This window comes from Canis aureus, chromosome 16 (assembly GCF_053574225.1).
Source record: "Canis aureus isolate CA01 chromosome 16, VMU_Caureus_v.1.0, whole genome shotgun sequence".
Lineage (NCBI taxonomy): Eukaryota > Metazoa > Chordata > Mammalia > Carnivora > Canidae > Canis > Canis aureus.
Window position 1 is genome coordinate 42854035 of NC_135626.1, and position 11920 is coordinate 42865954.

Sequence of the window (11920 nt, forward strand, 5' to 3'; positions counted from 1 at the left end):
GCACCCTGTGGAATCAGATCCCTGTCTGATCCCTTTGTGATCCAAGGACAGCCTCTGGACCTCAGCTGTCAGAAAGCTGTGTGAAGCAGTTGAATAGTCTCTGCCTCAAAAATTTGAGAAGTGAAACACCAGGCAAATGCAGTAGAGGAGGGGAGGAGGATACACATTCCGAGAAGACTACAAGTCTTTTCGTGGACTTGGCTCTTGTAATTGGGAAAGAAAAATAGAAAGAAAATTCAGGAAGAGCTGTGGCAGCTCTGCATTTACTGGGGGCCCAGCACAGGCCCTGGCGCTCACGGGGGCCTGGTGTGTCTCTCTCGCCACCTGCCGGCCATCTAGAGAGCTCCATGCCTTCCCTCAGTGGAACTTGACAGAGTCCTCTGAGGACAGGACATCTGTGTCCCCCACAGGTACTGGCATCGGTCCCTGAACCCACGGAAGCTGATTGAAGTGAAGTTCTCCCACTTGAGCAGAAATATGACCATGCAGCGTACCATGAAGCTCTACCGACTGCCAGAGGCCAGTGGTGCTGGGGGCGATGGGCAGGGGTGGGAGAGGCTGAGGAGAGCCCGGCCCTCAGCAGGACCGTAGTGAGCTCTGGCAGGGCGGGGCGAGTAGGGGGGTGGTGTCAGAAAAGTGGCCCAACTCAGGGTTTCCGAATTCCTGGACTTTCTGTCTCTGTTGTTTCTGTTGTCTATAGCAAGAATTTTATTTTAGTCTGACTTTCTTGGTCTCCTGTGTCTGCACCTGGATGGACTTCTGTGTCCTCTGTTGATGAGCTCAGGGAACACCTATTCTCTGTGATTGTAGCCCAGGTGAAGCATAACTAGAAAGATAAACCTGGGGATGCCTGGGTGGCTCAGTGGTTGAGTATCTGCCTTTGGCTCAGGACGTGATCTCGGAGGTCTCGCATGGAGCCTGCTTCTCCTCCCTTTTCTTTTTTTTTTTGCTTCTCCTCCCTTTGCCTGTGTCTCTGTCTCTCTCATGAATAAATAAACAAAATCTCTAAAAAATAAATAAAAGAAAGATGAACCTGCTAGCTGAACTGCAACACCACCCAGAGCCCATGTAAATAAGCTACAGAGTGTCAGCCTGGCCTCAGTCAGGGAAAGGAGAGGTGACCCCAGCCTGTGAGGAAGCCCAGATTTCTAATCCCAGTGCCCTTGATCCAGATTTGGCCAGTAAAGGAGTAGGCAGCCTGGAATCAGCTGGTTTTCTGTTCTGGGTCTCAATTTACCTAGTTTTCCCATGAAAGAAATGCTGTTTCTCGTTCTCTGCTTGTGCCTGGTTTCAGGACCCTAATGACATGAAAGTTGCCTTTCCTGCCACAGAGCTTCTCTGGTCCGTGTCAGCATGGTTACTGGGTGCCTACTGATCAAGGGGCTGCCTGCCTGCATTTGTCAGCCACCACACCGGCTTAATCACCCTGGGAGTGGGCTGATCAGCACTGGGCCTGGGTCAGTGGTGTCCTGTTTTGAGAAACTGTGACAGATACCACCCCGAAAAACAGATTGGGAACAGGGACTGTGATGGGTGTCTCTTCCTGTTGTTTGTTCGTTTGTTTGTTTTTAGGGTTTTATTTATTTATTTATTCATTCATTCATTCATGAGAGACATAGAGAGGGAGCCTGATATGGGACTCAATTCGATCCCAGGACCCCAGGATCATGACCCTGAGCCAAAGGCAGACACTCAATCATTGAGCCACTCAGGTGCCCCTCCTCCCGTTGTAATGACAGATTTGTCCTGAGTTCTAGGCAGGCAGAGAGCATTCTTTTTTTTTTTTTTTTTTTTTTTAAGATTTTATGTATTTATTCATGAGAGGCACAGAGAGAGAGAGAGAGAGAGTGTCAGAGTCGGTCAGAGACACAGGCAGAGGGAGAAGCAGGCTATAGGCAGGGAGCCCAATGCGGGACTCAATCCCCAGTCTCCAGGATCACACCCTGGGCTGAAGGCAGCGCTAAACCACTGAGCCACCAGGGCTGCTCCGGCAGAGAGCATTCTTAAAGTGATGTCACAGCCAGAAGAATGTCTCTGGACCTCCCCACCATGGGTGCTAGCCCCTTCCAATGGCAGAATTTGAGGTGTCCTTGTGGGAGCTGCCATGTAGAAATGAGGTCAGCAAGTGTTCCCTGGAGACCTCAGGATTAGTGAGGAATTTACATGGCTGAGGTCCTAGAACAGCTTGCTTATTTATTTATTTATTTATTTATTTATTTACTTATTTGTTTCAATTATTTATTCATGAGAAACACAGAGAGAGAGGCAGAGACATAGGCAGAGGGAGAAGCAGGCTCCCTACTGGGAGCATGATGTAGGATTCGATCCCAGGACCCTGGGATCATGCCCTGAGCCAAAGGCAGACACTCAACTGCTGAGCCACCCAGGCATCCCGGAACAGCTCTTTTTAAAAACTTTCTACACAGGGAAGCAGTTGTATTACGCAGTGAGCGAGGTATATAAACTGTAACTCCACCCTGCTTTCAGCTTTGGCTGACCCCACCTTTGTGTGTTGGGCCTTTGGGGATGTTCTAGCAGCCCCAGTATTTACTCCCAAGCATCACATGGGTTCATTCCACTGAAGCCTTTCTTAAGAAAAAGCAGCTGTGGGGTGGGATCCCAGTTTAAGATGAAGCCCCAGGAGTTTGGTGTTTTTCTTCTGAATTTAACCGGCAGTAGGTCCTGCTGGAAGCAGGCTGGTGCAGCAGGGTCTGAACAAGACAGACGGACATCTGGTGTAGACTCTGCTGGGCCTAGGGGTTCCAACATGCTTAGGCGAGAAGCTGTTCTGTGAAGTGCTCTCTGAGTCTCTGGGAGAGAGACCAGTGTGGGAAATCAGCTATGACTCAGTGGGATAAGGTGGCAAGGGTTTGGAGGAGCAGAGCCAAGCGGGGCTTTACTACGTCAGTGAGTAGCCCCCAAGCTGGGCCCACTCCAGCACGTCTGTAAGGGTTTTGCTCCATCGTGGCACCATTGACATTTGGGGCTGGGTAATTCTATTATGGGGCCTGTCATTCGTTATAAAATGTTTAGTAGTGGGGCACCTGGTGGCTCAGTCAGTCAGTCTCATTCACTTAATGTCTGCCTTTGGCGCAGGTCAGGATCCCAGAGTCCTGGGATTGAGCCTCCTGTCAGGCTTCCTACTCAGTGGGGAGCCTGCTTTTCCCTCTCCTCCCTGCTGGTGCTTTTTCTCACTATCTCTGTGTCTCCCCCCCCCCCCAAATAAATAAATACGTTTTAAGTGAAAATAAAAGATATTTAGTATTTCCTTGGCATCTACCCGTTAGATGCCAGTAGCACCCCTCCTCCTAGTTGTGACAGCTGAAATGTCTCACAGTATTGTCAAATACTCAAAATTGCCCCCGTTGAGACCCACTGGGCTAGCAGGATGGAAAGGACAGTGAGAACTGCCAGCTGGTCCAGTGGGTGGAAGGTCTTCTGCTCCATGTTAGGGAGTTTGAAGGAAGGAAGGGGCCTGATGGGTTGTGTTCTTTGGAAGGTAGCCTGGGCCTTGTGGATAAGAGATTGAAGCAATAGCCTCAGCCAGAGAGTGTGGCCTTCCCTGGGAGGGAGGGACCAGAAGACACTGACTAGGCAGGACTCATGCCTGTGTGCCTGGGGGCAGTGGGTGGGAGTGGTTCTCTCACTCTCGGGAGTGACTGGGGGTTCTCTCTTGAGGGCCTCAGTGAATGCCTCCAGGGTTAGGGTAGGAAGGGATACAGTGTGAAGTTTTTGGTACCTTCAGGACTTGAGAGGGAACCAAGATGCTCAGTGTCAGCACATCTGATGTTGTCTCGTCTGTCTTCCTTCCAGGCTCCCAAGACAGCTGGGCTGCGACCAATGGAAAAAAAGGACATTCCAATAGTGCACCAGCTCCTCACCAGGTACCTGAAGCAGTTCCACCTCACGCCAGTCATGAGCCAGGAGGAGGTGGAGCACTGGTTCTATCCCCAGGAGAATATCATTGACACTTTTGTAGTGGAGGTGAGTGGGGAGGGCTGTTCTGGGCCCCCAAGAGGCATTCTCCTCAAGCAGCTAGGGTTCCCATGCTTGGTGACTAGAGGCCCAAATGACAGATGGCAGTGTCACCACCTAGACTTCCTTGGTCCTCTTTGCTTGGTCCTCCCTGAAGACTGGAGGTTGTAGCTTACACTTGCTAAAATGATAACCCTCTGGACTGGCGGGAGCCCTTCTTGCCTCTGCCCCTACCCCCAGCCTCCGTGGATGGCGAAGTAGAGAGCACTAGTCCCCTCTTCCTCTGATAAGCCTTTGAGCGCTGCCTGTCATGCTTGCAGGAATGCTGGCCAGACATCAGGGACACAATCTGGGGGATTGTGGGCTGCAAGCAGCCCCTGACAATGTGTAGGGAGAGTGCTCAGCAACTTCGGCCCACAATCCGTCCTGGATTTTCCTTCTGGCTCAGTCCCCAAGTGCCCTTGGCCAGTGTGTTCTCGTTTGCTTGCACATCCTATTTCAGTGTGCACCCATTCATCTAGGGCAGAGCTGTCCTGGGGGTGGTATGAGAGCAATAGGAAACATTCCGTTCCCTGGCTGTAGGTTCCCTATGCATGTGTGACATTGCCTCCTTCTATTATTTTCCCTTTAGAATGCGAATGGTGAGGTGACAGATTTCCTGAGCTTTTATACGCTTCCCTCCACCATCATGAACCATCCAACCCACAAGAGTCTAAAGGCTGCTTATTCTTTCTACAACGTCCACACCCAGACCCCTCTTCTAGACCTCATGAGCGACGCCCTTGTCCTCGCCAAAATGGTGAGGAGCAGACTGGAGGGCCTGGAGATGCATGGGGATGGGGCAGTGGGAGCAGTGGCTGGGGCTGCCAGCCCTCCTCGGCCTTGCACTCTGCGTAGGAAGGGGCCCAGCACTTCTCAGCCAGCAGCTCAGAACTAGGAGAGAGCAAGGAGCATCCACATGAAGTGAAGGCATTGAACTCCTGATTTATTTCAGTGAGTTTCGTTCTCACGGGAGGCGCTGCCAAGGAGCCTGAATAGCCAGGCCTGCTCCAGGAGTAAAGGGGTTCTCCTTACGACTTCCCCAGCGTGGGAATGGGGAGTTTGGTCTCTTGTCGTGGTGAGTCACTGGAGCGGCTGACTATAGCGCATGGGGGGGTGGGGCCAAGGCTTCTTTGACACCCAAAGAGGTCAGCGTCAGCCCTTCATCATGGGTCCTGCCTGAACTGAGATCAGTCCACCTGGGCTGGCCAGATGGGAGCCCATCCAGCCTGTGCTCTGTAAGACCTTCTGGTCGACTTGGTGAAATGTGGGAAATATCTTTGTCACAGCCTCAAAACAGCATATCAGCTGCCAGAAAGTCACAGGGTACACAGCAAAGGCCTAGTAGTTGGGGTGTCTGGGTGTAAAGGGACAGAACAAATGTGAGCAGCTGATAGGAGCCAGCTTCTCAGAGGAAGTACTTCCAGGCTTGGTCTCCAGAGAAGACTGTGCAAATGACTGGTGTTCTGGGGAGGCATAACATGGAACAACAGGAGCAGTGATCTAGACGCTGCATACACAAGGATGCGCTTGGTGGGACACCGAGGAGAGGCCGGGTGGGGTGGCGCTCCCAGTGTTGCAAGCACCGCCCCTAGATAGCCCGCGCTGGCTGGAGTTTGGAGTTTGGAAGCAGCCGGAGCTTCCGAAGGGATTGTCCTGGCCACCCATGCTGTATGGCCATGCCATGGTAGGAATGGGCAGGAAAGCGAAGCAGCTTTTATCTCTATTCATCTGTTCTTATTTCTCCCTGCTGCCCTGCAGAAAGGGTTTGACGTGTTCAATGCACTGGATCTCATGGAGAACAAAACCTTCCTGGAGAAGCTCAAGTTTGGCATAGGGGACGGCAACCTGCAGTATTACCTTTACAATTGGAAATGCCCCAGCATGGGAGCAGAGAAGGTATGTCGTCCATGCCGAGCGCAGCTGGGGTCAGGGAGTTCTTGTCTCCAGCAGAGATGGTGCCATAGGTCTGAGCCTCAGCATTATTTGGGCCCCCAGAAAGTCACCTCCCTCTGATGGCCAGACTGGCAGGGTCCACATTCCCCTTCAGCAGCTGGCGTGAGGGTGGCAGAGGAGACTGGCCCTGGAGCCACACAAAGGCAGGAAGCTTGTCTCCAACTTCTTTCCCCACAAGATGAGCCACCTTGGGAGGGCATTGGAGACCACCTCAGGGAACTGCAAGTCCAGCTGCCTGTGCTTAGCTGGGAAGGTTCTAGTCTAAGGATCTGAGGGGTTTCCTCTGCTGGGCAGCTGCCCGCATTCCAATGTAATCCTCAGCCCTTCCTCTGCCAGCTCCAGAGGGCAGCCTCAGCCAATGGTGTCATCAGCATTTACAAAATAGTGATAGAGGAGCTGGAGGGAAGCCTTGTGACTAGTGTTGCTCGGGTTGCTGGCAATTGCTTTCCTTGAAAGATCTGATAGATGAAGGACGCCCCTCACGGAGGCTGAATAAGAGCTCCTGGGCTCAGCCTAGTGGCACTGTGCCAACTCAGTCCTTTGGGACTTCTCAAGTCAGGTGGATGGGGGGTGGGGAATAGTGGGACAGACTTGGGGACAACTGTTGACTCAACTCTGCCTCTCCCCATCGGCTCTCCTAGGTTGGGCTGGTGTTACAATAATCAGTTGCCAGTGAGAGTCTGGATAAAGCCACTGAGAAGTCACACCAGGAAATGGAACCCCACCACTTGTTGGTCCAATTTTCACAAACGTGAGAATCCCTGGCAAAGGGAACAGAACTGAACCGGCTTTACCAAACCGCCGCTGAACTTGACAATTGTATTGCAATGGCGTAGGCTGCGTGATGTCACCTCCGGCCGTGTGATGTCACCTCCGGCCGTGTCTCTGGTCTCCCTGTTTTCCAATTAATCACATCCTTCTGCAGCCGTGATCAAGGGAATGTAACTGCTGAAAACTAGCTCGTGATTGGCATATTATGGAGTTAACGGGTGAATAATAAAAGTATATATATATATATTATATATATATAAATATTTTAAATATCTTTCCTGTTCCAAATGTACAAGGATGTTTGGTCTCTAATGAAAAACTGAATCCAGGTCATTCCTCAGAATTAGAATCCAAGGACAGTGCCAGAGAAACATATGTTGGTACAGTGAATTGTTTTGTTCTGAAAGCAGGCATTGACTTTTCTTGGGGGAGCAGGAGAAACAGAATGTGGGGAATCTTATCTAGTCCCCCTTCTGGATGGGCTGAAATGATTAGCTTTGAGAGGGCAAGGACAGGTGGAGGGACAGTGCCGAGCTGGGGGTGGGCTGAGAGGTCACAGAACTGCAGGTGGAGTCCTGGGTGGAGCTGACCCTACTGGGGCTGTCCTGCAGGAGCCAGGCCTTTTCTGCATCCTGACATTGGGCAGTGGGGACCATCTGTGGAAGCAGAGTTCATTTATGGGGTCCCTTCTTCCATCCTTGCCCTGCTCTGTGGGAAGTCATCCTGCCAACTGATTTTAAAGGGCTCTTTAGCTAGCTGTTGCCAACCTTATAGGGTTGAGTCACATGGGACATTGTTTTTCACTGCCTGGGGTGACTGGCAGTTTGAAGGGGACCTCTGACCTCCTTGTAGCATCTGGGACCTTGTGGAGACCATACCAGTGCAATCCCTGCTTAGCTCATCGTAGAGCAAAGAGCCAGCACCCTGATAGCCCTAGGGTGGCTGGCCAAGGATGGCATGGGGACAATACCCAGACCCCTTTAGCCACCAGCCCCTGGCCTGTGCCTTCCAATCCATTAGCCATCACTTGTGCTCCTTTCTAAGATGCATAACTTGCAAGTAGTAGCAAGGAGCAGTGTCCAGACGCCGATCTGGATTTGACAGCAGAAATGATCTCGTGTCGCCATTGTCTGAATCTCATTTTCGCTGGTGATATCTTGTGGATCTTTGTGGTGGTGGTGGTGACGGTGACGGTTATTGATGCTGCCAGTTTCTCCAAAAGCAATGGAGCCTCAGGTCACGTGGCTGTCCGCGTAGGCATTCCTCAGCTGCGCTCAGCCAAGTCCCTTGGGGAGCATTGAGCTGTGGAATTGTCAGAAACCAACATCCAAGCTTGTGTATAACTTTGCATTGGGAGAAGGTAGACAGGAGAGCAGGGCATGTGCGTGAGCGAGACCTGGCTGCTTTCACCTCTCGGCCACTTCTGGTGGGGAGGAAGGTTTAGCCGACTCTCATAAACTGAAGCCATGCTCTGCAGGCTAACAGAGCTGAGTTTCAGGCTTTGGGTTTGCCAGAAGGCTAATTGTTCAGAGTCCCCAGAGCTGGAGGAAATCGTGTGCTGGGGCTGGGGGCTGTGCCACCTGTGCCACCTGTGCCACCCGCTCTGGAGATGGCTTGCTGGGCCCAGCCTGCCCTCCACTGTTCTGCATTCTCATCAGCGGCCTCTAGGGGCCTCCCTTCTCCCCGTTGTTCCCGTGCTGCAAACTGCATGCACCAGCGATCATGGCTGACCTGTGACTCCTTGACTCCAAGATACCCAGACCAAAGAAGCTGCTGTTCTTAGCAAGATGTGCACTGCATTCCACAGACAGGAGGAGTTGGAGAGGCAGGGGCTTGCCTTTACAGCCTCACAGACAGCAGCCAGCCAACACCCCGAGTCCCAGAGCAGCTTACCCTGTGCATGCATCTGAGGATATCAGAGAACAAAGTGCCCGACTCTTTCCTACCTGGGGCAGGACCTGGAACTTGGAAAGGCTTCCTGTGCTAGGCTTGGTCAGCTCTGGGCCAGGTCCCAGGGCAAGCTGCTGCTGAGGTTAGGTGTGCATAGCAGCCTCTGGAGTGAGCTTTGCCTCAGCTGACCCAGGCCACAGGATGGAAACCAGGAGTCCATGGCTGCTCTGGAAGAAACCGGTCTCCTGGAAAGGCCCCCCGTATCTCCCTCCAAGACCGCATGGCCTGCTTCTTGGACTCTGCTGTTGTGTCATGGTAGGGACCCTGCCCAGCCCTAGCCCTGAGCACCGCCTCCCTGGGCTGCCGGAGTCAGCTTGGTCCCTGCTCTTCATCTTTTTGTCCAAACAGTTCCCGAGTTCTTCACTCCACCCCTTCCAGGACTTCAGGTCAGAGAGCTCAGAGAGAACCATTGCTTGGGGTCCAAGGCCTCCTCATAAGGAGCCCTGCAGGATGGTGGAGCCCCAGCCAGCGTGAATCAAGCAAGGGAACAACCCTGGGGCCTCCAAGCTCTTCACCTGGGACCTGCCTCAGGCAGCCATTGTTTGAGGGCCTCCAGGGCGTGGCCCTCACTCTCTGCCACCAGTACTCCCTGTTCGTACCACTGGGCTTTTTGGACTCCCATGTTTCCAGATGTTTACCTCTGCCTTTGGATTGACTACATTTGACACCTGGGCAGTCTTATGGCCTCTGATCTCTGTTTAGGGAGAGAGCTGGGTAGAAAGGAGGCCTTGGCTCTGGGTGGAGGCGTATATAGGGCTTGTCCCCCTGCCCCCACCATGCCTGCTTTCAAAGACACATCCAGTTTGAAGGCTGGCCCACACCAAGCCACCTCAACACCCAGTTTATGGGAAATTCAGGCCTTGCCTGCAACTCTCACCTAACTGCCACTGACCCCGACTCGCTGGCTCACTGAAGCCCAGGCATGGGGGTCCCTGCAGTCTGAATTCTTTGCCTAAAGATGACCAGCATTTAACCAACTGAAGGGATGGCCCAAAGGCCTGTAGCTTCACGAAGCTGCAATCTGGGAGAGGATGAGGACCTGGTTGTCAGGCCAGGGGAGCATATGCATGAGCATATCCCTGGCCAGTGCCCACCCCCCCAGGGGGCGGCCTTCTTGTGGCCTGACCCACCTGCTCCGGAACCAGAGGAGACGCAAATCATCTTTGGTTTTGCCCTACAGCAAAGTGAAGGCAGGCCTGCCAACAGGCTGTCTCCTAGGAGGTTGTGTGGGACGTTCTCATTCAGTTAAATTCAGAGATACTGACTGCAGGCAAGGTGTGCCGAACCTGGGAACAGGAGGGGGAAGCTTCACTTTTTGTCTGAGCTTTTCTCTGGGCTGTGGGAGGGACATCCATTTCCAGGGTGGGGGAGGAAGTACCAAATGCATTGTAGTTCCACTGGTTACATCTCACTTGTTTCTAATAAAGGAAGCAGCTGAACCAAACCTCTCTGCCCTTGCATTCCTGGGGTCCGCAGGTGGCAGTGGAACAGATGGGAGCCCCTGGCCTGGGCTGGAGCACCCTCTGGGGTGGCAGTGGAGCCCCGCAAGGAAAGCCACTCCTGACTGTTCCACAGAGGCAGCTACTTTACTTTGGTAAGGTTCTCTGTTCAGGGCAGAATTGGCTCTTGTCCCCTGACTTCTCCCATCTGCCAGCTAGGAGTCAGTACTGACCCAGGTTTGCTCCATGTAAGAGGAGCAGTTGGGCCCCGGGCCAACATCAGGGTACCTTGCAGAGGAGCCAGTCCCCAGCTTCCGCTGCTGGGAGCAAAGCACCCCCTCAGCCCGGAGCAGCAGTGGCTCCTGTGGGGGTTTGGGGGGTGCCCAGGCACTGCCCTATTCTTGTCCAGGTGCCACATCTCCAGCGGCCAGTGGCCAGATGATTCTGCGGAGCCACCAGGGGTGCTTTTTAACACTGCTGGTCACCAGGTCCCGCTACACACCTACTGAACCAGTTTTCCAAGGAAGGGCCCCAGTTACCGAATTTAGACTCCCAATTTTCCCCCACCCCCATTCTTTCCCTCTGGCTGGTGCCTCTGAGCCCCTTGGCAGGGGACCTGGGCTGCACCTGAGAGGACACAGGACCTACCCCAGGGTCATCTGTGAGGCGCCTCCCAGAGCACTCGAGACCCCTCCTAAACCCATCCCTGTGTCTCCCACACACACCCACAGCAGGTCACTCTAGGCCCTGAGGGCTCAGGCCTTTGTTCTCCCCTTAGACATGGGCTGAGAACACAGCCCTGTGGGTGGCCATCCAGGGACCTCTGGAGTAACAACTGACTTCTTTGCTTCCACTTCCCATAATCCATTCCCATCAATTTTCCTACACTGAAGACTTGCCCTTTCAAGGCTGACTTCCCTGCTTTGGAGCTCTCACTCTAGCAGGAAACACTTCCTTGGGCTTTACCAAACCAAAGAAGAGAAGCAGGAGCGGGGGCTGAGCCCAGAGTCTAGTGCTCACCTGACATGGGACCCTCAGTGCAGGCCCTGACCAGACCTGGCCCTCGGAAAACAGGGCAATTCCCTAACTGCTCCATGTACATCGTAAATGGACTCAGCTTTGCTGTGCTCCCTCCTCGGGCCTGCGGTTTGGCTGCCAGGTGTCCTGACAACCCTGAGAACCAGGTGTCCATTCCTTTGTGGTTCCTGCGTGGAGAGGCTTCTGAGCCCATTCAGAGTGTAAGCATCCCCTTTCAGACACTTGAATTCATCAGAACCAAAGTCCACTCTCAGCATGAACAGAGAGCAGGGGGAGGATCTCACTTCTTGCATCAGGTGTTAGGTTGCAGGAAGGTGAGATTGCCCAGCCCCTGGGTTCCTTGGGACGGGTTCCTTGGGACGCATTCAAGCCCCAGCCCAGCGCCATCCCCAAGCCAAGAACTGTCTTCAAACTCTGTCCTGGTTCAGTGTTGGTGCTTTTGCCTGATGGAACCCAAAATGTCAGGGCGCCACATTGAAGCCTAAAAAGTCCCCTTTCAAATGAACAAGGGGTAGTGGAAAGGGAGGTGGGTGGGGGGTTGGGGTGACTGGGTGGGTGATGGGCACTGAGGGGGGCACTTGACAGGATGAGCACTGGCTGATAAGCTATATGTTGGCAAATTGAACTCCAATTATAGATAAGATAGATTAGATAGGTAGATAAATAGTCCCCTTTCTGGCAGGTTTTCTCTGGATCCTGCCATCTGGTGTCTCAGCACATTCTCCCAGCCACTCCAGGCAGCCCAGAGTAGC

General features: G+C 53.1%; 1 protein-coding gene across 4 annotated transcripts in view; it reads left to right on the forward strand.

Annotated features, from left to right (window-relative positions):
- Window positions 1–10135, forward strand: part of NMT1 (N-myristoyltransferase 1) — a 40075-nt gene extending 29940 nt beyond the window's left edge. For all 4 annotated transcript variants that reach the window (XM_077853586.1, XM_077853587.1, XM_077853588.1 and 1 more), the window contains 5 exons: window positions 411–519; window positions 3814–3984; window positions 4607–4774; window positions 5776–5913; window positions 6612–10135. In XM_077853586.1, coding sequence (XP_077709712.1) covers window positions 411–519; window positions 3814–3984; window positions 4607–4774; window positions 5776–5913; window positions 6612–6632 — 607 coding nt within the window. In that variant the 3' untranslated portion in view covers window positions 6633–10135. The remainder of the gene's footprint in view (window positions 1–410; window positions 520–3813; window positions 3985–4606; window positions 4775–5775; window positions 5914–6611) is intronic.
- The last annotated feature ends 1785 nt before the right edge of the window (window positions 10136–11920 follow it).